The following is a 26,748-nucleotide window of genomic DNA, read 5'->3' on the forward strand; positions in this document are numbered from 1 at the left end:
AAAATGCGCATTCAAAATGCTGTTCCACCCCATCTGGTACACCGGCGTCGACGGGAGCATTGTGCTGTTCAACACAGAGTCCAGGTATTAACTAAACTAACAACGATTTCCCGAATCCCGTTGGCAAAACCGCCAAAACATCCTTGCTGCGAATGACATTCGCAATTCCATCCCTTTGCTTGGCGCTTTAAAAGTTGTCAACACCGTCGAACGCTTTGAGGAACTTTGGTAATGGCTTTGACCAGATCTTGATCTTTCACCAACCTTACAGCGCGCGAACGAACATCAACCTGAAAATCCGCCAGCCACGATCATCGCGCCACCAATTGACATTTCACAGGCTCTCGTTCTGTATTCTGAGAAACCAATCACCGTGTCTGTTAGATTAGAAAACTCTTGGGACGTCGTTAGGAGCCAATCAGCTTTCAAGTCTAGTCCAGAATCTTACTTAAACTGGCTTGTCATTGGCTCGGCGCTGTCAAAGAAATCTCGCTCTGCTCCAGAGGTTTTTCGCGCGGGTCACAGTGGAGACATGACCGACACCGGAAACCGCGCAAGAAAAACCTCTGGCACCCAGGGTAATATCACTAGAAATCTGAAGGACAACGTGTTATGTTCGGGTGTCTCATGATCACACAACGATGAAGTACATACAGTCTATATTACTATTGGAATGACCTTCCTTTATCTAACTTAGCGACTAGAAGCCGTTTTAAAAAAGCACTCTTCCAGTATTATTTTGCTCAGTATTAATTAATTCATACCTCTTCCTCTCCTATGTTAAGTTAACTTTTTTACCCTAATTATTATTGTCAATTTAACAAGAGCATCTAATTAGCTTGCTATATTTTTGCCCTTTTCCATTTCTCCTCTTACTTGTCTACTTTATATTTATCTTTGTAATTTTAGAATGGAATAAATAAATAAAATGAAAAATGAAAAAAGTCCGCGAGAACGACTAGAAGACGTTCAGTTCAAGCCTGGCAAACATTGGCTTATATCTATCAACATTGTCTATCAGCTTCGGTAAACAGTTTTTAAAATACTGAACCTTTCTGCTTTGGGCAGGAAGAAGAAGAAGAGATCTTTTCAAAAGTTCACTGTTTATTTTCAGTTAAAGAGGCTTTAGTTGTTGGTTGTTCTAATTTTTGCCCCTTATAACATTGGTATGTGTGCTTTTCTTTTTTAAAGGTTAATTCATCATTCACTGCGAAGTTAACGAGTTTGCCTACAGGGCAATTTGCTTATGTCAGGGGAGGACTGTAATCTGGCGACTGGTTAACGGTCAGTTCATTCTCGCGATTAAAATGTCTACCGTCAATCACTGCACCACTTAAGACATCTGTAGCCGGCATAACGGGACTTTGCTTCAGCTTCCTTGGCAGTTGAGGGTGAACTCAATATATAAATATATGACATTGTTGACAGATACCTGGAAAACTGGCTTGAGACAGTAAAGGTAATTCCTGCTCGATGGTATTAAAATGAATGCAGCAAGTTTTAAGAGTAACGCCCGTCATCTGTGAAAAATCCTGCTGTTTTGAATCAGGACACGCTCGACATCAAGTTCTGTTGTTGTTGTTGTTGTTTTGCATTTCTTATTTGTTTCTGTTAGTTATTTGTTTTTGCTTTTTTTGTGGCTGTTGTTGACACTTGACGTGAACTGTAGCAACAAACTGGAGGCAGCGTGGCCGACTGGTTAGAGCGCCGGATTTGAAATCCGTAGGTCCTGGGTTCAAATCCCGTTCTGACCGCTAGCTGATGTTGTTCTCGGTAGCTCCGAGTTCAACTTCTCAGGTACGCTTGTAAATAGCTAACTGGTCTGCCTCCTGCCAGTTGGGATTCTTAACCTAGTTATGTTCATTTGAATATTTATTTACCATTGTTTGTTCTCGTTGGTCATGAAAAGCCCCAATGGGGACTGGCCAATTAAGTATACAGGTATAGAATGGTCGCGTTCTACATTTTGGCATTTTGCACGGTTGAATTTAGTTTTAAGTGTTGATTATATTCATAAATACTTCGAAAATAAAGCCTGCGCGTGATTTGTGTTTCTGTAGCTATTCCGTCTGTTGTTGAGTAAACAGATCAATTTCACCACTGCACAAAAACAAGAGCGTTTTGCGCTAAACATCCTACATGAGCGAAGGGCGGAGGGGGGGGGGGGGAAGCAAATGACGTTTATCGCCTACTGGCGTGTCACGTAGACTGTCCAATAAATGCTAAATTAAAAAGAAAAGGACTGGTAATAACCAATCAGGAGGTTGCAGAGTTTTAATTTGTTGTAGTTATGATTAGGAGCAAAATTATCAGGCAATCTTTTCCATATTTAATAAGTGTTCAATCTTAATTTTCAAATATCAACTAAAGGCAAGTCACAGCCGAGGATAGCTTCTGTTTTAAGCTGGAGTTTAATCGTCTTAGGGATTGATGAAGCTTTTGTTCTACGTGACAACGATATCTACAAGTAGATTATTTTGTTCATTCGCTACAAACGCCTCTCGATATTGTCATGTAAAATCTAAGACGTAAAAATCAACGGATCCACAGGTTTAATGCATTTGCCTGGGATCAGTTGCGCCGCCTTCTTTTGCAACAAGATAAGCATCGTCAGCTTCTGTTATTCCAATCCCGTGATCAGCACGTGCACAAGAACTTACTCCTCCACCAATCATCATTACTGATCCATCAGCACCCTTTTCACACCAGAAGCCGATTTTGTTGGCGCTTTGGATGTCTCCACTGTACTCAGCCTGTTGAAACCCGTCTGTTGACTTGTACTGACCGCCATATTGAACCGTGCAGCTTCCCAGGCACTGGTCACTGGCCCAGACTTTGCCATTTCTAAAGTCGCCATAACTTGTGATTTTTGTTCGGAATGTTTGTCCAGCCAAACAGTTACCTGTGGTCTGTAACAAAGGAGTGTGACTGGGGTCATCACTGCGCATGATTTGGAACTCTCTGCCGCTGACCAACCAAAATGCGGGTGAAATCATGTCAGCGTTATTTGATGGATGTGTTGTTGTTCCCATGGCAACTTGCTGGTCGTACCACCAGTAACCACTGTCCTTCATCCAATTTTTATCATCACTGTTTGAAAATCGGGCGATCAGAGTCCATCCTTTGCCATCGGTCATGTAACAGTTCACCTAATGAATGAGGATAAAGTTTAGTATTCCTTGCACATTTTTTGGAGAGGAGGGTCATAAACTACATGCATCAAAAATATGCCTCTCTCAGGTATTTCTTGTTTCGCATTTGGGAACTTTGTTGTTTTACTTACCACTTCACCTTTACTATCTTTGGCTAGTATTCTTTGAATAGCAGTGGTAAGAAGAATAGAGGTGCTAACGAGGCCTTTCTCTCATTTTTGGTGCTTCAACGCGCTTACGGGTCTGAAACTGGGGGATTCCCGTATAATGTGGACGGTTGTGCTTGTCGGAAATTTTGAAAAGACCCCTACGTACCAAGACCATGTTTTGTAGGCGTGGCTTGGAATTGTTTTCATTCCTAAGAGGTACTAATTCTAAAGCAACACAGCAAGTGACACTGACTTTTTTCGTCTCAATTCCCTAAAAGGTGTCGCGAAAGCTCCTGCTGTGGGATCTTTTTATGTTGAGTACCGTAAGAGTTACCAAATCTGCTTTTTTAACCCCTAAAAGGTACGACGCCTCCCTCCCCCCTCCCCGTTCTTTTTATATGGCAGTCCCCTCCCCAGTGGTCTGAGATTAGTCTCGTCATAATTTGGTAGATGACTCTTTTTACAGAAGTACATTATCTGATTTGTCCTTCACAACCACCGCTCCCAATTCTTTATAGGAATTGGTGATGATAATGCATTGCAACAAAGGCTGTAACATTTCAAACCATGCATGGCTGAAGGACCACCAAAATCGACTTTGACCACGCGAAAGTGATTGACAAAGGAGATTATTGTGCTGGACAAACTCTCGAATCATGGCACACTGTCGTGACTGATGAATGGGACAACAATAGACCAATTTCGATAGATTAAAATTCAGCCGAACACAATAGACCTCAGCACGAGGCTCTGGGGAATAAACCACACAAACTTCGTAGTTATTCTCCAGAGCCTCGTGCTGAGGTCTATTGTTTAAGGCTGAATTTTAATCTATCGAAATTGGTCTATTCTAAACCACTTCCAAGACAGCAAGCTATTTTTTTAAATTAGCCTCTTTTCTGTTGTCACCATTTTTATTATGCATTTTTATTCTGTGTTTTTTCACACTTTTTCCTATAAATATTTATTCATTCGCGTCTTTTTTATCATATACTCGTAAAATTCCAGATTGTATTAAAGCCTAGCGAGTGCCGAAGCTCCTTTGTTTTAATATCGGGAAAGGCATCCCCACAACGATGGAAGTTTTTTCTTCGTTTTAACAGATTATAAACATGTTCGTCAAAGGCACTAAGTTGGCAGCCGAAAGCTTACTGTAACCTAATTTGTGAACCAGAGAACGATTTGATTGTTTTAATATGTCTGAACCTGGTTGCACGTCTATTTTTTATAATATTCAGTCTGTTAGGAAGAAGTTGGTTATATGAACCTTATTTATTTTGTGCTTAATTTTTTTTTTTTTTTGTCTGTCCACCTGTCTGAAGCGACGTTCACTTTTTGCTCTCGCCGACGTGGAGAACAGAAAAATAACTTAGCTGTCCAAATGGTTTTGTTCCGAAGGGCGTGTTGTACAGTGGCCAAATTAGCCGTTCCTCGATGACAGAATTTATTCGTTTACTGTGCGCTAAGCTTATTTCAGTATTTTTTTTCTTTTTTCAAAAACCTCTACTGATCCAAAATAATTACATTCTAAGGTCAACAGATAGGTTATAACGAGCCACAAATTGCGTATCAAGCCCAGCTGGTATTTCTTTTCTTTTCTTTTCTTTTTCTTTTTTTTTTTTTTTTTTGATTACTGATTTAAACTTATGGCTAACGACTAGCTAATTACCTTCAGGAGCAAAGAAAAAGTCATTCCTTGTTCATAATAAAACTTTGTTTTTATACTTGTTCAGCTCGCAAGTTCCTTTCGCGTTTTTCTTGGAGGGTATATTGAAATTGGTTGAGGTAATACACCAGGAATTTCTTAAGCAAGAGTGGCTGCAGGAAGTAAGGCTGGGAGACTCAAACCTCTTGACAACCTGTCCCTGCTTATTTGGCTGCGTCGTGAAGAATACTGAGTGAGAAGGTTTGGAGTCTTCAACGGCAGCGTGGACAATGACATTCGGTGATACTTGAAACAGAACAAATGACAACAAGACTACAGAGTCCATCACTTGAGGTTACTGTAGACCTTTAGAGTTGTCTTGGAGGAAACCAAGAACGCCTTCAAACATAAAATTGACAGTGTTTGCTGAAATGAATTACCATACAAACTGGCGCCACAATCTCAGTAGGCAGGTGACGTCGTGATTGCAACAGTGTGTGAGGCTTTTTCGATGGCCTTATTGGTGAATGAGAAAATCTAAATTGAACCAGACGAATGTGGTATTTGCTGATCGGCGTCACCTCAGACGGGCTAAGAGAAAAATATCTGAAATGTCAAAATGCCTCGCTGACCTTAGCCAAATTTTTATGAAATTTTAACGTGAGACAATGGAAATAATTGACCAGCATACGCCTTTATGCTAGATGATCTTACTAAAAACTCCCACCAATTTGTGAAATAATAATAACATTCTTATTATTATTATTATTTATTTATTTTTATTATTATAAATATGTAAACCAATACTAAAAATATCCGCTTCTCCATGGTTGATCTTAAATTTATCATATTTCTTTCTCCATCTCCACACAAGTAATGTCTGTCCGAATGGTGTTTAACTGATTGCTGAGGTCAACATTTTAACCGTACATGTCAACGGAGAAATGATGCATTATGTAACTAATAGCCGAGATCCGGGATCTGAAAAATTCACTGATAGCTGAGAATTGGCCAAAAGTTTAACAGCAACCCAACCCATATCCTCTGGTAACATGTAAGACACATATGAACCAACCGAAGGTACGTTTCCTTGAGATCATCAACCCTGAAATGTATTCCCTGGAGGGATACATCCTTACATGACCTACATAAGAATGTGCGGCCTTAAAGGGTATGATTTTCAAACGGATCTGGTCTATAAATGGATACAGATTTTGACTATTTTGATTTGAACTAGGGTATGGTATGCACTCTAGCTTGGCACTGATTATTGTGATCACAAGGATTTTATTTTTTTCCACATCGACATTGTTAAAATTGTAGCCCTTCCTAAATGTTTACGCAAGTGGTTTAAGCCGCTTTTCTCACTGGAGCCGAATTAATATTTCAATTATTTGCTTTTTCATACAGCATAATTACATTAGTCGTTATATTTTTATTCAGAAAAGCATAAGCACTTTGTCGCTTCTCGGAAGCTTTAGTGTATGGAAATTTTCATAGTTTTCATTTACCGAGTATAATTTGTTTCTAGTCTGTAAAGTTTCCCACTTATACAGTGTAACGATCAGCGAATAACCCGTTTCCCGAACTACAAATAATAATAAAAGATTAAGCTCCCTGAGAAAAAGAACTTTTAATTTTGGTCGCAGGTTTCAAGACGTTCGCATGAGCAGAAATGCAAGACATCTGTGGTTACGCTGGGTTTCCCGAGCTTTTTTATTTTTTGTAACATGTCTTATTGAACTTTCCAGTCATTCACGAGGCTAATTCTCACATGCATTAGGTAGCTGTGTAATAGAAGCCCAGAGAACTCCAGCGGGTGTATAACAGTATCTCGCTACCCACAACTAAGTAGAGCTGTTAGGGGGAGCGGGTAATGTGCTACTCAGAACGAAAATTTAGCATCTCCCACCCCCGGGTGTTACACATTTCGAATTTTCTTTTGGTGAGATTCCGTGCATCTAGCCACAGGCTATCCCGCATCCCCTACTCTCGGGATATACATGGTTAAAATGAGTGATGGAAAATTAAGAAACAAAATCTCCCGCTGAAACCTGCTTGGAGCTTTCACAATACCCCAAGCACTGCTCCACAGGGTTCCTCGGTTTTGCGATCATGATAAGGCACGTGAAATTCCAAGCTTTCGCGTTGCGTGACATTAAAATGGCGGCCTGAGAATGCTTTTTCGTCAGGTCAAAAGATGCGTTATCAATGTGGCCAACATCTTACAAAGTGTTGCATCGCTGTAAGTGCGGTCTAGCGGTTTTTTTGTTAATTATTATTATTATTATTATTATTATTTATGCCATTTTAATTATTTTGGATTTAACGGTCTGTCTGACGCGTCTTGCAGTAAATTGCGTCAGATGGTTAAACCTAAAATTGTTCAAATGGCATACAGAAACGCTCAAACGACAGGGAAAGTTTAAACTTTATCGTATCTCGTCAAAGGAAACCTGGAGATAGTTTTCAGAGTTTTCGGAGGAATTTCAAATCCATAAAAACTCCAATATTACATTTAAATCTTTTTCCGCCCTGATAAAAACTCTTGCAGTGCGCTATGGCTAGCTGTGAGCGTAGCCGCGCGTGCGAGCGCGCGCTTCGCAGTATAAGGCGCGTGTAGTTCATTATTACGTCATGAATGCAAACGTTCTTCTCACAGTCAGAGTAGGTTTATAACGCGTTTGCTGCGTTGGAATTTGGGCCGCTAATTTTACACAAAAATAGTTACATAGCATTAAAAGTGATACACAATGGCTGCTATCCAAGAAGGTACTGTAATTTTTGTTCTTTATGCATGTACATATTTGCCCAAGGACACAACTTCGTATTTTTTTTGCCTAAAATTCGTCCTGAATTCTGATTTGCGATTTGTTTGTTTTCATTTTCTCTCTCTCTCTTTTTTTTTTCCACCGAAGACCGTATTAATTTTTGTTCACAGCGGATATGCCTGTGCAAAGAGAGGAGGCTCCTGCCTTGAAATCCGAGAACAAGACTGAATCAAGTCAGGTAATTTTTACGTTTGCAGAATAATTTTTGCTACGTACGCAGGATCACTGCTTAGTTGAGAAAGTAACATTTTTCTGCTGTAGTAAGGCAGCTTTTTTGTGCCGTCATCGTCTTCCCCATCTTGGTTGTATTTAATTCCATCAGTAGCGAAACTAATCTAAGAAATAACTTAGTTAAAAGACGCGAGTATTAAATTGAAAAAAAAAAAGTTTTAATTCAGTCTATAGTTTTTAGTCCGCAAAAGTACAGAAAGGAATTTTCATTCCAGTTGAGACTAAACGCATTGAACGTGTAGTAGAGGGAACTGTAAGCTGATCAGTCTAATCTTTTTCTCTTCTTATGTCTCTAAGTACGCTTTTCCAAAATGGCATATGGATTAACAATGTTTTATTCTTAAGAAAAATGTCTGCCGGTCAGACCGAGTTGTTTTCACGCTAAAGCTCTCGAGGTGGGAGACCCTAGGAACGGGTCGTCGTACTTTCTCTTGTGCGCATGATCCTACGAATAAAACAGGGCCGAATCAGAGCCGTAGATTTTCGAGCAACCGTAAACTGAAGATTTAAAGTGAATACGAAGCGCGAAAAAATAACTCGCCCAATAACTATTTACAGGTTACCAACGATAGAGTTTCATTTGTTTCAAACTCGCAGACGGTAAACCGTAATTTAGAAGGCGAGGAAAAAAATATTCGTAAAACTTGTAACTTAGTTGAATTATTGCAAGATAAATCAAGTTCTCTGTTTTTGTTATATTTTGTTTAGAACAGGCTAAAGATGTCACAATCAGTAACGTACGCTCTTTTGTTTGTTCCTAGCCTTTGAAACTTCAAACCGTAGCTGGGAAGGAAGACAATCGTCCAGCCATTAGATTGCTCAAAAGGTATGGAAACAGAAAACGAATTCTTTCTACCTTTGAGACAAAAGGAAGAAACGACCAAAGAAAAAAAAGCAAAACAAACGAAAATAAGCTTTTTTCTTCCTCTTGTAAGGTCACTTGTGCAATCTACGCTTTTCCAGATTTAGTATATCAACTCCTGAAAGACCTTTTTCTTAACAACGTCCGACTGAATATTCTTCTCCAGGTATTCGCAGCTGTTTGAGGATGCCGTGGGTTAAGTGGGGTCAGGGAATTACTACAAAAGGCCTTCTTTAATTTTCGGAATTCGTTTATGCTCTATCATAATGTTAACGGCGATTATGCCTCGCGAAAATTTTTGTGTGGTCCAAATTATTACACTTCTAAGCCGTTCAATTTTACACAGTTCTTCACAGACTACTCTCCATCTTTTATAACCAATGTGTTGCCTTATTTCCTCTTTCCACGGTCCTCTAGGTCGGAGTCATTGCCAAAAGAACTGACAAAGACCAGTAATGAAGAGAAGATTCAGGTTAGTCAAGTTATTAACAACTGGAACACGCAGCTAAAACCAGGGGGGTGGGCTACAACCGCTGACATCAGTGTAATAAATATTGACATATAAGTCCATTATGGAATACACTTTTCCAAACACATGTTAGATTTGATCAGTAAAATCTTTCTTGGGTTTACTTAAGTTTGAAAACATGCTTGCTAATTGAGGATCCTTATTGGAAACTCGCGAAAATTGGATTAGCAAAATGGTGACTGTACCACTGAAACTTCACTTAAGGTGGCCGAACACAGTTTTCGCGCGCTTTTGCTGATACAATTGAGCGCGCGCACAAGGATTGCAAAGAGCGATCATTTCATTTATTCAACATCCGCACTATCTGTGCTATTTTTTCTCTATTATTGAACGCAGTGTATTGATGACTTTAGTCTTTTATTACAAAGATATGTTAGAAAAGGTAACGACGCAAAGAAACCAGCAATTCTCAGCTTTCTCTTTGTTACCGAAAGAACCCAGTTAAATGCAGCGCATGCGCAGTTGCTCAAAAAATGGAGACCGATTGCTTTTGCAGAAACTTGCGGATTTCTGACGATCCAGTCGTTAGAATTTCAAGACATTTGGCAAAAAATAGTTCAGAAACCACGTGAATGATCTATCGCAAAAAATCTGAATTTTGACATAGGGAATTTTTAATAATACAGAACATGCGGTGAAAACGATTTACGGCGAATTACGAAAATCGCCTATGTCAAAATTTTATTAGAACAGTGTAGACAGAGAGGATTTAATGTCAATTCGTAGTGGGCAAAAGATGAAACAAATCTAACGACTGGATTTTTTTAAAATAAACAAAAGCCATTTTTTAAGCCTTGTTTTTAACCAGCCCCGTTGCCGTGGCAACAGCACACACCTTAGCCAAAATGTGAGAATAAACTTTTCTGTAGTTAACCTTGACTCTTGCAAAAAACGAGCGTCAAAGCATAAATGGCTTTAAAGTAATGGTGAATTAAGCATAGGCTCTTGAAAACTGTGTTCGGCCACCTTAACTTGCACGAATAAATCACGTAAGTAACTATGCGCGCTCTAATGGCTTCCTTCGCACTGTTTCCTACAGTTTTCCAAACTTATGAAAAGAGTTCTAGACGTTTTCGCTCAAAGGAAGTTCTCAAAAGACATTTTTAATTTTGAATTGCAGAAATTAAAAGAGCAAACAGCGTCACAAAGCAAGGAGATGAGCAATCTTAAAAGGCAACTTGCGTAAGTATAATAACATGTGAAGAAATATCTAACAAAATATTAAACCGACGGTGTCGAGGCGGTTAGACGATCATGTCATGAGCCAAACATGTATATTTTGAAATTCATGGTGGTCAAGGCATCAACGGTTTACTTTTCTTTTCCTTTTTTTTCTGTAGAGAGGCAAAGGAAGCCTTAGCCAGAGAAAAGGAAGCAACCAACCAACTTTGCGTGCAAGTAAAGAAACAAAAACAGTAAGTGCTCATCAAAAACAGCTACAACGTCGATTAAATCAAGGAAATATCAGTGGTTTTAATAAAGTGAACGTAAAGGTGCTTTGTTTGGATAGTGAAGGCTGATATGTGATAACCATGTTCAAGTAAGACCGGGTTTGGGGCTGAAGCGAGGTCGAAACAGATGAAGGTGGAGCTGTAATCACGGGCAGAGAGAAGTTAAACTGTTTTGTAAGAACATCTGCGAGACTACTCCTGTTGTAATTATCTTGGCTGAGGATCTAGCATAGGCTACACTTCTTCTACAACATTAACGCTAAGTAATAGGTCATTGTAGTCCTCCTGTACATATATGGCCAATCCCATCGCTGCCCTTGTTTGAATATGTTGAGTACAAAAAGAACTCTATAACGAAAAAGAAGTGAGGTCGCCAGAGAATTTTGTAATTAGTAGGAGAAACCCATTTCTGCTGCTTTAGTTCTCACGTTTAACCATTTCCACAAAAATGATCAAGTCAACAATATAAATGTTATAATTTTGTCTCAATAGGACAATAACGAACAGGCAGATTGAAGCTATGCACTTTAAGAGTGAGGTAGGCTTATTATAATGTAAACAAACTACATTCAGATTAAAATTTTGACAAGTATGATACAGAGAAGACTGCATTCTGAGTCTCAGTCAAGAATCGCATTCAGTGCCTATTGTCCACTAGCTCAGAGTTTAGCAAGACTGAAGTGAAAATCCCATCCAGGCAGTAGTCTTATAACTTAACAAGACTTCAGTTTTGAAAAGCTGCTTTTTATATGTATATAAAACTTAAGACTTTTGTTTCTTTTCTCGCAGATGAAGAAACAGAAGAACGAAAAGCAGGCTGCCATCGCTGAGTAAGATATTTCTGGCATTAGCTTCGACTGAAAAAAAAACAGACTTCTTTTATTACTATAGTTGATAATCGTAGAGTATAATTATTACATGTTAACCCTAAGATGATGACGCCCCCTCCCCCTCTCCCCCCCCCCCCCCCGCCCTTCTTCAGAACGATTTTTTTTTTTATTCATTTAAAAATTTTAGTTATGCCTTACTACAAGGAAAGCCCAGGGAAGAGGCTCCATCCGCTATCCAGCTGGGACCCCCCACACCTCCCACAACACCACGTGACCACTGAACTACGGTGGGGGTATCAAGATGTGTGCGCGTTCGAGGGTTAAGATAATATTAAAAAGCATAAATCGACCACATCCTTCTTTTGGGTTACGTAGCTTTAAAATATTCCAGGTTATGTATATTTTTTGCTTTGAATATTTTTTTTCTGTTGCTGTCTTAAAGGCTTTCCAAATCGGAAGAAGACAAGATTGAATTAAACGCAACGGTTGACTCTGTGAAAAAGAGGGACTTAAAATCAATCAAACTTTAACGGTGAGACGACAGAATGACAGATCATGATACAATTTGTGGATTTACCAGAACCTCACGCAAACTAGGCTGTGGCTGATAAGACATCCAATTTAAGTGTTTTTGTTGTTGTTGGTTTTTTTTTCTTTACACTTACCTTTAGCTTTCTTCTTCGTCCACTCTATTTAAAACTAATTGGCTGGCATAATACGAACGGAACTGTATATTTGAGCACTTTCATAAGCAGTAGTATAGAATTAGAGAAGGGGGAAGAAAACTGTCACTTCTGCCAATGTCTTATAGGCCATGCTTTTACACATTTTGGAGTTTATGGGTCAACGCAACAGTCCAAAATTATATGATTTAACGTGAGATTTAGTGCATGAAATCTTTCCCCAAATTTCAGTTGGTTATTTACAGCAAAATAATTTTCTCTTGCTATTGGAAAATCATGAACGATGATGATTTTTTTTTCTGTTCTTGTTGTTAATTATGTGGCAATTTAGGAAGAGAAGAGCAAGGGCGAAAAGCAGATCAGGTAAGGCTTAATGTGGTGGGTACCTGTTAACATAGTTCTTTTAGGAAAATGAATCACGTAATTTCTGCAGCCACAATGTACCCATTTTGCGGATTAGGATTAACTTTCACCGGCGGAGGAGGGTGGAGGGTTACCCTTGGATTCAAACCCAGTAAAACTTGTACCAAGGAACAGGAACAGACCGATCCGTTGATTGTCCTCATAAAACCCTTTATAATACAAAGGATACTTGTAATTTCCTACCATGGTCTGATGTAAGATTCAGCGTGTTCAGCACTGACTGCAAAGGTTTTGAGACATAACTAGCTATGATGTCACAGTGTCATCGAACAACTTAGCTTACTATCCACTGATCTAACATTTAGACCCAGTCTGCTCGAGCTCACTCGTCAACCGAAGACTGCTCAGCCACGGTATTTTGAGTTATTACCTTATTACAAAATTACATTTTAGTTAAAGGAAAGCTAAAAATGGTAGTTTACTAAGGTAGCAAAAACACTAAAAAGTTAATAATAAGCCATAAAGGAATACATGTGTTTAATGACGGAGAAGATTAACTAGGATTACAAATAACGAATTTGAAAAATTTAGGCTCCACCTTTCATGTTGCACAAACTGTGACGTAGCTCCTGTAATAACCTCCTCTATTGCTTTAAAAATCTAGACAATCACTAGACACTTCATTTTTTCCTTCACAGAAAGTTTGCTGAATTTAAAAACAAAGTTGGTGTCCTTCAGGCTGAAACTGCTGAGCTTCACGATGCACTCGCCATATTTCAGAGTGAAGTTGCTGGTCTGAAATCCGAGAAAGCGAAACTCAAGGATGCTAACGCAAAGCAAAAATTTGAAATTGAACTCACTGGGCAAATAATTAATAAAGTAAGTGCAAGTATTTCATTAAATAAAGCACAAGAAGTGAAATAAGACTGCACACAGGTAAATAAGACTACTAAGGAACTGGATCTGTATAAACACCCGTTGTCCTGTGCGTTGCTTCGTGCCAAGGAAACTTTTTATATAATAACCACTGATGTTTGAATGCATGCACGCTTAATCTAGTATACTCCGACAGTAGAACCATCTCGTTGTCGCGGCGTTTATTGTGGCTGATCAAGAAATTCAACCATTACAATACCAGGATAGGCTGACTTCAAACCGACAATCTCGTTCATTCAGCCAAGGATCACCATTTTTAGTCTCCAACTTTTATTTCTGTAAACAAAACAAAAAACAAAACAAAAAAAACCTGAATTCTGTACGACTTGAATGGTTCATTCTGTTAACTATTTTTTTCTTCTTTCTATTTAAGATGCAAAGCCAGATGTGCTCAGTAATATTGTAAGTCAAACTTCACTACTCTTGTTTTCCTAAAAGCGATCCTTTATTTTAAATAGTCAAGTATGAACCAAACTGCACTAATTTGAAAGAAAAACTGTAATTATTTTACCTTTTAAACTTTAAAGTCTTGATAATTTATATTAATTGCTCCAAAACGGAAAACATTTGAATGACTAATATACCTCAAGAGAGTCGAAGATCGGAGCATGTTTGACAAATTCGTCCTTTCCCTGAACTAGCTTTCAGAAAATCAAATAACGAAAATCAAAAAACCACAAGTAGTGGTAACATCGGAGATAGGCATTCCCCGCCTTTGGCGATATTATTGCCGTGTTCCCGGGCAGGTCAACTCATATGGTTTGTCTCGCTCCACCCAGAAAGAGCTCCCAGGGAGATGGATACCCCAGAGTGTATTTTTCTGTTGGCGTAGGGGTGGAAAAGGAGATAGGAATAGAGATTTTAGAGGAAATAACCAAATGTGAAGCTCGGGCATAACCTTTGTCGCACTCGGCCCGATAGGTCTCTAGACTGTGAAGAGAATCTTTATATTTAAGGTGTTAGTACAATACAATGTACCAAATTAAGTGTACTCTTTCATTCTTTTTATTATTTCGATAGTGATTACGAGGAGCACAAAGAAATTTTGCAAAGCGAGGTAACTTTGTTTGCATTCCTTACTCATCTTTTTTATACACCAATAATGTATCAATAGTAATGGGAGGACTGTATATTTAAAATCAATGAATTAATGACATTTTTTATCCTAGATCAATGAACATAAACTCACTGAGGAAGAATATAAACTCGCTCTCAAGAACGTCGCGAAAAAGTGAGTGAAAAATCTATCAAAATAAAATAATAGTACCACTGAGTATCTATCGTATATTTACTAACTGTACGAGTATAAACCATGGACCTCTTCTAAAAGACGTGATTTTTCCAGGCTTGAAAAGGCAAAGACGAACACCAAAACCACATGTAAACACCTCAGGGCTTACAAAGCTAGAAGCGACAGACAAGACAAAATTATCGAGGTAAACATCGCGCATAGTTAAGGTTCAATGGCAGATCATGGCATGAACAAACAAAATTAATTGTCCCAAGGAGATCGAAAGTGAGTTTACTGATTGCACCTATGGAGACATATCTTCGATTGTCCCAACTGTTTCTACAATAATCATATAAAGACTAGAAAGGAGAATATGTAGTTAATGGTCAGCGAATGCATTTCTTCAACGAAAGATGCAATAGAACCCATAACAGACTTCGATACATAGAGAATTCAAATGATAGTCTTAAAATTTAATTTGTGATTTTTGTAGGCTGATAAAGAAACGAAAGTAGAAATGGAAGAGTAAGTAAACTTTTGTTGTGTTTGTAAAACAGATAACTGACGTATTACACTTCTCTTTCTATTCTGAATTTGGATTCACAAGTGTGGCAAATTAACTCGTTCAGCCGCAAACAGGATCTTGTAATAATTGAGCTTTCATTTTTTTTTTTTTTTTTTTTCAATTACATTCATTTTGGTTAAAATAACCATATCTGTTCTCCGACGAGAATTGTGTGACTCTGTTGTTGCTGGTTGTTACTGCCAAATCTATGCCTTGAAAGTTAAATTATTTAGGGTTGGACCGTGCGACTTTTGAGGCCGGATGTGGGTCATTTGGTGCAGGCATGAATTTGAAAAAAACCTTTCGTGTACTAAGAAATGTTCTGTATATGCATGGTAATTGTTTCTTCACGAAACATGCCTTTCTCGGCTCACTGAACGTGCGTGAATTTCTTTTTTTCGTCAGTGGTCGTGAGCCTTTTTTTTTGCCACAAGTATACTTGCAAGATTTTTTTTTTTTCTCAAAATCACCCCTCCCTCAAAAGTCAAATGTTTCACTCCTTAACCCACTGTTGTTACCCAACAAAACGTACACATCAGCGTGGCAATCATGTGTAAATCAGTAAATAGAGTTCACTGCTGCTTAAAGAAGTTTTGTTTTTCATTTTTATTCTAGCAATCGTGTGGCACTTATGAAAGAAGTAAGTAATTGCACTTGCTAAATATTTTTGTCCTTTTCCATTATGTTGATGTCAATGAAGATTGTTGAGCCAGCACTTCTCGCTTTGGAGCATGCGTGAAAGAGAAGTCTGCTGTGGAACTTTACGTCTCTTAAGCTCGGCAAGAAACGAGGGCGTGACGGAAGAGCCTACTCGTGCTACAGAGTAACGTAAACTTTTTCATCCAATATTTTATTTCTCTGCCAAAAAACTAAATTCGTCTTCTTTTTGATTCCATTACTTTTAGAACTCGAGACTTCAGAGGGAACTGAACACTGGTTTCATTGGCCGCTATCGACAGATGAAGAAATTTTTTGGGCGTGTTGTTCACGCAATCATCCGATGTTAATTACATCGAAGCACTACGGGGAGAGGGGGACGTATATTTTTTCTTTTGTTTGTCAGTTGTTTTTGGTTTATTTTAACGATAAACATTAATGACAAAAAATAATCAGTTCCCGTACATGCTTGAGGAAAAAGATCGCTAATTAAGCTACAAATACCGTTACCAGGATGACTTTGCTAAAGATGAGAGGCTATGGTTTCAATGAGTGAATGAAAATACCCAATTGATAAGAGAAAGCATATTGTTACCAGAAAAGAAGATGTGAACGAAGATTTCCAGGAACTAATCAAGACATTTGAACATACGTGCTACAGTGACGAAGTGACGTTAGCGCATGGTAGGTGGACAGAAAAAAATGGGAAACGTAGGATGATGGAAAGTTGTTGAAGGTTAGGATTGAATTCAATTGTAGTCAGAGACGGTCGCACAAGGGTCTTGACGGGCAGTGGATGGAGAGATGGAAGAAAATTTGTGCAGCATGGGGGAAGTGGATAAATAGCCAAGGAAGGTTGTACAAGGGTGGCGATGGGCATTCGACGGAGGGACGGGATAAAGTTTGTGCAGCATGGGAGAAGGGATTAAATTGCCAAAGAAGGTTGTACAAGGGTGGCGATGGGCATTCGATGGAGAGACGGAATAAAGTTTGTGGAGCGTGGGGAAAGTGATTAAATAGCCAAAGAAGGTTGTACAAGGGCGGCGATGGGCATTCGATGGAGAGACGGAATGAAATTTGTGGAGCACGGGGAAAGCGATTAAATTGCCAAAGACGGCTGTTCAAGGGTCATGTTAGGCTTTCGATGGAGGGATGGAAGAAAAAAAAAAAGATTGCGGTGGTGTAACTGAAAAGAAGGCAAAGATGGACGAATTAAGTGTGGATCATAGCTTAAGACTGTTGCTGCACAGAGGGACATGATAGCGCTCCAAGACAGTTTGTAGCGTTGTTATTGTAGGGTTGTTACTGAGTGATTAACATGGCATATTAAGCCAAGAACATTGGTTTACAGATAGAAGATGTAAAGCACGAATGAAAATACCAAAGATGTGTTGATTTGGTTCACAAAGGTTCACAACTGGTAGCTTTCAAAAACGTTTAGAAAAATCATTGGACATGTAAAAGTAATCAATTACAGCTAATCATACTACTAGACTAAGTACACGTGGAAGAGAAAAAAGCAGTTTGGTACAATGTGCTTGAAACCACTCTAGTAACAGAATTAGCTGATTTCCTTACTTCTTTCTTAAAGATGTATATTCTTAGAAAGAAGCATAAGAATATAAGTACGACTGATATTGTTTAGTTTTATTAGTTTTTTTTTTTTTTTTTATACATATATTATTACGGTTTTAACTTTTAAGCTTTATTAAACTGTGAGGATTTTTGTTGTAATTTGTTGTTCAATTTATCTTCAGTTTTTTCTTTTTTTTGTTTTTTGTTTTTTTGTTTTGTTTTGTTTTGTTTTGTTTTTTCAAGCCCTTCAAACTGTAGGGTGTATTTTTCAAGGTTTCCAACCGGAATGAATTTTTCGACCTTAGTTCATTTCTATTTTTACGATTATCGAGAGAATTCCCCCAGTGTGGTTGTTCTTGAGATACCAATGGTGGATGAGAGCAGAGACCATGAAAATGAAGTAACCTGTACACACAAAGCAAGGCAACTATTACAGAATTTACAAAATTTATCTTTCTTTTTTGTGGATGATAAACAATTTGTATATATGCGGTAGACTGAACACAACCCGAATTTCAGACATAAATCAAAATGATGTTTACTACTTGCAGAGAAACGTATGAATACTTTCAAAGTTCTTTAGAAAACTTTATCTTGTAGAAATTCATTCAAGTGTTTCATCTTAAAAACACACACAAATATCCTGCACGGTGTTTACCATTTAAAGAAAGAACTTTTCCAAGATGAAAGCGCCATCGTTTCTTGGTTCATAAACAAAGCACGTCAAATAAGCCATCTCTAATTTTAGGAGATAAAATAGCCTTTTAAATTGGTTTATATATAAGACACTTTCAAAAATTTAGCTTCCAATTTTGTAAGATCGGCGCGATAATAGAGCCTCTTAAATTGATTCATAAAACACCTCAAATAATGCATGCCCTAATTTTGCGAGATGGCACAGACCCTTAAATTGGTTCTTAAATTGGTCCATAATTTAAACACCTCTCATAAGTAGGGTTGGCGAATGCTAAATGCGAGACTTTGTGAGACGACGAGATTAGCGTTTTTCTTTGCGATCCCGAGACAGAGACCGAGACTTTAAAGTGTTTTAAATGCGAGCTCGAGACGTTCAGGTTCTAAGATGTTGTGATGTCATTTAACTTTATCAACAAAAATAAACAAATCGGTAATAAACGACTTTCTCAGTCTTGAAAAAAATCGAGACTGCGAGACGCACATAACCGCTAAAAAACGAGGCTGTGAGACCCGTGAAATTCGACGAAAATTTTGCGAGACCATGGGTTTTTAAAGGACCATTCCACCCCTATAAGTCATCTTGCAGTTTTTTAAGATGAGATAGCCCCTTATAAATTGCCTCGACTGAGACGAAAAGACTGCCTGTAAGATGAGGGACAAAAGAGGCATTTTAATTAAAGATCAAGACCGTTTTCCTAGTAAAAAGAACCAAAGTAACGACAACGAATAAAACCAATATACAAAGTTTCTATAAAACACAAAAGTAAACAATTGTATGGGGAAGGAGAACTTTTAAAAGAAGTTGACAATACATAAAAAAAGTGAAATGTTTATTAGCAGCAATGCTAAACATTTGTAACCAGACCTTGTGTTGTTGTTGTTGTTTTTTTTTCATTAATTGGGCCATTCACACCCAGAGCCAAACTTCGAGAAAATTTATGTGGCTCTAACTGGTAAAAAAATTTAATGTGCGAAAAATTCAAAATAGCCGTTCTCCATTACTTTAATGTGATATTATTTATTATGTTGTAGAAAGTTGATCTAACTTTTGCCTTTGCAGATTAGACCCTAGCTATAGTGCGTGATAATTCAAATGAATTATACTGAGCATTAATTTTTTTTTGATGTGGTGCTTCTTATCACGCTGTGTCAGTTGGTTCTAACTTTTAACTGTGCAGCTGAAACCCAGGTGTGCAAATAAAAATTATTTAGCAAAAATTTCATGTGGCATTGTTAATTACGTTCTACAAGATGGTTGTAACTTTCATCTCCGTGGACAAAATCCCAGTGTGTGACCATTTAAATGAAACCCCCACTTGGTACTGTTTATTATGTTGTACTTTTAAGTTTGTCGATCAAACGTTTTGTGTGTAATCATTCAGCTACAATCTTTTAAGCAGTACACTCCCGTGGCATTGTTTACTGTGAGGGCTTGAGTCACGAAAATGCGCATGTATGACTTTGATTGACACTGGAATGTTCACTGGAAGGTTTTTAACCAACAGAAATCGTACGAGTCAGTGTCACGTGCCATCAGGGATAATTTCGGTTTTTTTCTTGCGGCGTGATAAAATTAACGACCGGCCTTTAACCCTTTGTATGGAACAAGGCACTTCGTTTACCTTACTTCGTGGACTTCAAATTTATGTTCGATCCTAACACAAAATACACAATTTCCTGTAAAAACCCTCCACAATTGAAGCATTAATTCTTTAGTATCGTTACTGTAGCTTTGGGAGTTCCCACAAGATCGATGTATGTATCCATAGCAAAGTACTTTCCTAATGAAAGCGGAATTAAAAGTTCAAGAAAAATCATTGAAGAGATTTCTGTCTGTAAAATAAAAGATGCCGATAATTGCTGTGACAAAAAGACTGCTCTCAGTGGGGTGTGTTTTTAATTGCTTTTAACTACAGTGGACAAGTAGGCGACCATAAGTAAAGAAATAACCATGACTGAATCATCATTTATTCATGAATAGAGACGAGGCTCTTTTTCATTGAAAAGCTAGCTATTACTTTCGCACAATCAGCAGCCTCTGTTTGATAACTTCTGGCTTCAAAGAAAAAAAGAACTACAGGTGATAATAAAGTCTACAAGCATTTTGAAAAGAGATGATATACACTTAAGCAAGCATTTTGAGAATAGATGATATAACGGAGAGCTTTGTCTTCTTAACTAGCGATGGGATGGTCATATTTCCATCTCATAAACTCGTTCCTCCTTTTGCCAGTTTTCACACTGGGACAGCCTGACTCTACGAGGTACAAAGGTGGAATTCGTATTGCCGAGGGAGTCTTACACTTCGCGAACTTTGCTCCTTTTCTTAATCACAAACTGAATCACTCAGAAATAATGGATATTCAAACCGTAGTTAATGAAGAAGAGTGTATTGCCGCCTGCATAGAGAATTCAGAATGCCGATCGGCAAACTTGAAAACCACTCCCAGTGATGGAAGTGTTGAACTTATTTGCGAACTCCTCAACACCGACAAATTTGCTTCCTATGAAGAATTCGAGGAAAGTTTGGACTTTAATCACTACAGTTTTACGGTAGGTTTACTTTAGACATCATATATCATAATTTACGAGCGTATTTTTGCCACTAAACGCCAAGGCCGCGACAGATTTTTTTTTTTTTTTTTTTTGGGGGGGGGGGGGGATTTCCTGCAAACTTAAGGGTGGGAAAAGGGAAGAATGAGCTTAAAAGAGAGAAACGGCCTTATCGGGAGAGAAATTATTTCTTCTTTCACAGAAACGCATTAGGAGTTGCCACTACTTTTGTGTGCCTTTAATTAAGAAAGAGTTATTGCGTATTCGTTGCTTATCAGGATTGCTAAAGGGGTTTATTTTCCCTTAAGTGTCAAACGCAACTCGCATTCACTGCATGTAGTTTTGCATCACCCGCGAAGCGATTGGCTTAAAAAAAAACTCTTGCAACTTGGTTATCCAATCCAGAAGTTGACCCTAAACTAATCGTGACTCGCATGCACACGTTTTCCCGCGCGTCGCATCAGCTACAGATATATATATTTACTTCAAGTTTTGATTGGTTTAATAAACTCCGCGCCGTATAATTCTTTACCAAGGCCCAAAGATCTGGAATTCCCTTCCTGTCACAATCACTTTATTGTCAAGTTTTCCCAATTTTAAGAAAAAACTGCTAAAGTTTTTAGTAAAGTAATCACTGAACTGGCAAAGCCGCACACCGTTGCACTATTTATGTAACCGTATTGTTACGTACAAGGTGGCCTCAACTAAAAGCCTGATGGTTTCTAGAGGTCACCTCGCCTCACATTAAAACATTTATGAATACTGTACATTAAGTAAAAAGGCAAAATAAACAGAATGAATGAATGAATGAATGATATCTCCTTTAATCTTGACCATGGTGATTACTTTGGTTTTGGTTTCTATGACACTCAAGTGAAAACCGTTCTGGATTGAGTGTAAGTACTGGTAATATTTTACCAAACTTTGCGAATACTGTGCTGAATTCGTGCTTAGTTTGGTAAGTTAAGAAAGCATTCTGATGTATAATGTTTGGGTTGTAAAAAAAAAAAAAAAAGGGACGGGAGGAAGATTGAGAAAAATTGAAAAGGGAAAGGGGAGGGGTTCTTAAATTTTGTCCTCTTATACGGGAAGCATGTTAGTGAGGGGGCTTTTAGTAAGAGAGGGTGGTGAGAGGTGAGACGTCTGGCCGTGGACAGAGGGTTTCGGGGTAGTTTTGTCAGTAGCTTATGGTCCGAAAAGGATCGAGTAGACTAGACAGGTTGAGATCAGATCAGAGGCGTATTTGAATAGGGGGTTTGCTGTATTTCAGCCACAAGTGCAGTTTAAAGTTAAACAGACTGATACGTAGATGGGAAACTCAGAATTTTGCGATATTCATATGAAACACATTATAAATCATTGTCCCTACATGTATCGGCTTTTTGATTTTATATCCCTTAGGCTCCTTGTGAACAAAACCTTTGTGAACATGGAGGCACCTGCTTGCCAGTGGATGGATGGAACGACTTCAAGTGCGAATGCCCACCCAGTCTGCAGGGAAAAACTTGTGATATAGGTGAGTATTCATCAGCCACCTTAATGCAAGGACGTTGAATTGTAATATCCGTAGAGGTACTCAACAACGATTTAATCGGGGAGATCAGACTCCGCCATGAGGTTCAAATTAAACCGATACGTGTTTAATTTGTATACAATTTACAGAATTTAGACAGAAAAGGCATCGCTCCATGAAAAAGGTAAACCTCTCACATAGCCACAGCAGGCAAACTGCCTCTGCATCTTCAGATCCTTGGAAAACAGTTTCAATGTGGACCATTAACAAAGTGTATATTATTTTCTACGGACAATGTTATTCAACTCAGTATTGGTGGAAACTGGTGGATCTTTATATCCAAATATATTTCCACTACCATTCAACTCTCAACAGTTCAAAAAAATATTTCTATTTAGGTTATAATTATTTTGTCAATGCATAGTCCCATCACTAATGCGCATGATTTGTAAATCTTTAAAAAGACTCAGTGCATTTCACTGGCGCATAGTTTTGCCAAAGCAACATTCGCAGACGCCGTAAATTGTTCATAATAGCCCTTTCCATGGTCAACTTTTCTCATCTGCATTCTTATACATTGATCTGGTGTATTTTATTTAATCTTGTTTCAGCGCCTTATGGAGACTGTGACCAATTGCTGAACGCTGGAATTCGTAAGACGGGCGTGCATATAATATCAGACAAAAACTGGCTGCTACCTTTTTACTGTGATCAAGATTACATGGGAGGAGGTAATGCGTTACAATGAGGTTAAGAAATTTAGTAATTGATACCTTTAAGATGAACTAGCTGTACATTCCACGAGATTTATGTGGTCATCTCATAGGCACGCTGATGTCTCTAAATGTTTTATGTTTTGACCGTGATGTTTGTTCCAGTATTTATGTTCCTGTATATCCTGCTATTTCTCTAGAATCCGGGGACTGCCTTCTACTTAATTGGTTGCTTGACAATAAAAGTTATTAAAGTCGACTCGCAACAGGCTAACAACACGAGATAATCGGCCTTTTATGCGATGTTATGTGGTATACGTTTGGAATTTCATTGAATAAGCATGCCCAGTCAGCCAGTTGGCCAGTCGGCCAGTCGGACAGTCGGCCAGTCAGCCAGCAAGCCAGTCAGCCAGTCAGCCAGTCAGTCAGTCAGTCAGTCAGTCAGTCAGTCAGTCAGTCAGTCAGTCAGTCAGTCAGTCAGTCAGTCAGTCAGGCAATATAAAGGTCAAGTTCTTTTGTTGGCACAGGTTGGACAATGGTGTTGAAGGTGGTTGCCGGGACTTCGGTCTCTACAAACATTCAGGAGTTTTGGTCAGCGCACTCAGCTCTAAATCTACAGGATGTAAACCCTTTGAATGTCGGTTCTTCAGTCAAAAAGTCGTACAAGAGCCGCTACGTTAAGCGATGGACATCTGTTAGACCAAAAAAGGTAGATGGTGACCATTAGAGCTGCTAGCAATGACTCTCCCTTGTCGTGGTAATATAAAACTGAAATATACTAAGAGCATTTCCTATATTGTGTTCGTAGTGTGTTGCATTGTCTTTGAATCGAAGGATTTTGCTGTGGTGCTGAACCTGTGCTGTCGTTCTTTCAGCCGCTCTGATTGGTTCAACGCATCATCTCGTAACTGTGTTTAGGATAAGCAACTTGATCACGAAATCAAAATATTTTTCTCTCGCTTTGATAACCCTTTCCATAGTTTAGATTTTCATAACCGACTCGCCAAAAGACTGTTAATTGACAAGCTTTTCTCGTGTTCTCCCGCCATCCCAAGTGGTTGGTAAAAGAGTGTGGCTAACAACGTTAAAAATGTTCTTAATCAGGTGTTTGTTTTCTTGTAGAGTAGATTTCTAAATTCAATGTAAGGTAACATCAGAAACTTTGATGTCCATAAAAGAGGAAGCAGGGCGGCCGAGTGGTTTAGGGCGCTGGTGTTGTAATCCGGAGGTCCTGTGTTCAAGGCCTCCACCCTGTCACTAGCAGGATCTGTTTTTCGGTAGTCCCTGGTTCAAATCCTTGGTTACGCTTTGTAAATAGCCAACCGGTCTACCTACTCTGCCTCCTGCCATTTGGGACTTTTGACTGTGCTACGTTTATTTGAAATATTTGTTTCTTTTGTTTCAGTGGCATGCCAGTAAACTAGCTAAGCTTAGTGTTGGTATAGCTAAGTGCATGACATTGTTGAGGCCACAAGTGTAATAATTGGCCTCAAATGTAATAACTGGCTCCAAATGTTATAACAGTAGGCCTCAAATATAATAACTGGCAGACAAGTAAACAATACCTTTTATTTGCGATAAACTCAGTCTGCAAACATATTTTAGGTGTCATTTGTCACGTGACCTCGAGAAATGAGTTTTTTTTTTAAAATAACTGGATAGATAAAGTCCAAACTTGGACATAATGATCAATTCCGGAAAATAAGCAAGTTCATGTCACCACTATTTGATAATGTCATTAGCCACGTGACCTTCAGTAATTGAAATTTGACATTTGTGGTGATGTCAATAGTCATGGAAAATTTTATACATCTTGGCTATTTCTGCATATTGCAGCCAGGCTGCCGAAAGCTGTCAAAGCTTTCATGCTGTTTGCGACATAATATTTCTTTTGAGTTGAAAACGACCAGAAACCACCAAAAGAAAGGTCCTTAAAACGAGAAGTGTGACGTCTTTTTTCCTCGATGAAACGTTTGCGTTTTGCACACGCTCAAAAGAAATATTATGATGGCATTCGCTAGTTATTACATTTGAGGCCTCCTGTTATTACATTTGGAGTCAGTTATTACATTTGAGGCCAACTGTTATTACATTTGGAGTCAGTTACTACATTTGAGGCCAATTATTACACTTGTGACCTCAACGCCCACTATAAATAAGATTTACATTTACATTTACATGAAGCCCGCGTGATACCGGTGGGACGTTCGTACTAAAAGCGTTACTATTGTTTTTCGTTGCAGGCGCGCATTGCCCTATATAACAATCAATTAGAAGTTCTTTCCATTGTGTTTAACGCTGCTGACAGCAACAGAGATAACTGGTTTGCTAAAGGTCGCTTGATTCATTCGCCATGGAACGACTTGGATACCGAGCAACAAAATGACTTTTCCATTCTTGGAAACTCGTCATTAGGCAGAAGCTTCTACATCAACAAGGCTAACAACGGTTGTGACGGAGATGTTGGATGGCTCATGGCGTCATCTGGGAAAATCTGTGCCTTCGAGTCCCGCCATTCCGAGACAGTCTTCATGTATAGTAAACTTACTACTAGCGTCAACTGGAATGATTACGGTAGGAAGTGTAACACTCTGTTATTCGCATTTAAGTCGCATTGAACTCGCTCTTGCCGTTTTCACGCCCACGCGTTTTTAACAACAAGATCTATCCCATAATACTTGTCACAGACTGCCACAGGTAACCCACCAAGCACCACAAAAAGTATAGTAGATTAAATAAAATAAAAATAATGTCCGTACTTTTGCTAGAGGAGTAAAAAACATATCTACTTCAAATCAAAACAAATGAAGCTGGTAAAGAAAAAAATGAATGGGTTCTGCATGAGGAAATAAAATTAATCGATAACTTAAGTAGACAACAAATGTATTATTAAGTAACGTTATTGTTTAAAGCAAGTATTAAAATTAGTGTCAAGTATAAAATTATTACATTATTATGCAAAGCAATTTAGTTTAAAGGATATGAAGTCTTTCTTAACTGTAAGCTAAAATTTGTTTAATTCATTTGTAACTTAAGAGGCTGTCCGTGTAAGAACCGACCACTCGATTTTCGGCCGAAAACAGAATTTCTTCAAATTTTCTGTGTGAGACAGTTAGTCCATATGATAAACAAAAATAGCAATAATTTGGCTTTAAATACTATTTTTCAATATTTCTTGCGACGATTTCCGAGTACGGTCCAAAACCATAAAAACCGTTCTGTTTCGAGTCAAATTTAGGCGTTGCGCTGAAGGAGCTGAAAAATTACGCTTTTACTCAAATACAGTAAAACTTACAGAGAATTTTATTTCATGTTTTTTCTTTCGATTAACGGTAAAATATTTAAAATCGGGCTCAAGAAAAATTAATTATGATTTTTTGAAAATGCCCTACAGATAGCCTTCGCAAAATTTTAGCGGGCATGCTGCTGGTTGAAGGAGTATTTCTCAAAAGTATAACGTGATCTGGAGCCCTGACTAATATCCATGTTTAGTATTAGGGCTAGTGTACCGGGAACAGGAAAGAAAACTTTGGGCACTAACCTTTTGAAACTACAGGAGTACGATCAACATAGCTAATATTTA

At 38.4% G+C, this 26,748-nt stretch overlaps 2 protein-coding genes across 2 annotated transcripts in view; one reads left to right on the forward strand and one right to left on the reverse strand.

Annotated features, from left to right (window-relative positions):
* Positions 1–2,534: 2,534 nt before the first annotated feature.
* LOC149105505 (uncharacterized) lies at positions 2,535–3,476 on the reverse strand. The gene is made up of 2 exons (XM_089272366.1): positions 3,468–3,476; positions 2,535–3,149 (listed from the first exon to the last, which is right to left on the reverse strand). Exons 1-2 carry the CDS (start codon positions 3,474–3,476, stop codon positions 2,553–2,555), a joined length of 606 nt encoding a protein of 201 aa, XP_089128492.1. The 3' UTR covers positions 2,535–2,552.
* A 4,223-nt stretch (positions 3,477–7,699) lies between these two features.
* Positions 7,700–26,748, forward strand: part of LOC149105506 (uncharacterized) — a 26,505-nt gene continuing 7,456 nt past the window's right edge. Inside the window, exons 1-22 of the mRNA XM_089272367.1 lie at positions 7,700–7,718; positions 7,888–7,955; positions 8,770–8,834; positions 9,288–9,342; positions 10,520–10,581; positions 10,740–10,814; positions 11,343–11,388; positions 11,640–11,680; positions 12,123–12,174; positions 12,695–12,726; positions 13,425–13,605; positions 14,036–14,064; positions 14,683–14,719; positions 14,832–14,893; positions 15,008–15,098; positions 15,387–15,418; positions 16,714–16,799; positions 20,620–20,939; positions 22,341–22,455; positions 23,064–23,183; positions 23,693–23,874; positions 25,409–25,739. Coding sequence (XP_089128493.1) covers positions 7,700–7,718; positions 7,888–7,955; positions 8,770–8,834; positions 9,288–9,342; positions 10,520–10,581; positions 10,740–10,814; positions 11,343–11,388; positions 11,640–11,680; positions 12,123–12,174; positions 12,695–12,726; positions 13,425–13,605; positions 14,036–14,064; positions 14,683–14,719; positions 14,832–14,893; positions 15,008–15,098; positions 15,387–15,418; positions 16,714–16,799; positions 20,620–20,939; positions 22,341–22,455; positions 23,064–23,183; positions 23,693–23,874; positions 25,409–25,739 — 2,101 coding nt within the window. The remainder of the gene's footprint in view (positions 7,719–7,887; positions 7,956–8,769; positions 8,835–9,287; positions 9,343–10,519; positions 10,582–10,739; positions 10,815–11,342; positions 11,389–11,639; positions 11,681–12,122; positions 12,175–12,694; positions 12,727–13,424; positions 13,606–14,035; positions 14,065–14,682; positions 14,720–14,831; positions 14,894–15,007; positions 15,099–15,386; positions 15,419–16,713; positions 16,800–20,619; positions 20,940–22,340; positions 22,456–23,063; positions 23,184–23,692; positions 23,875–25,408; positions 25,740–26,748) is intronic.

The sequence above is a fragment of the Orbicella faveolata genome, unplaced genomic scaffold, assembly GCF_042242905.1.
Source record: "Orbicella faveolata isolate gen_17 unplaced genomic scaffold, um_ofav_v1 contig_34, whole genome shotgun sequence".
NCBI classification, from domain to species: Eukaryota; Metazoa; Cnidaria; class Anthozoa; order Scleractinia; family Merulinidae; genus Orbicella; species Orbicella faveolata.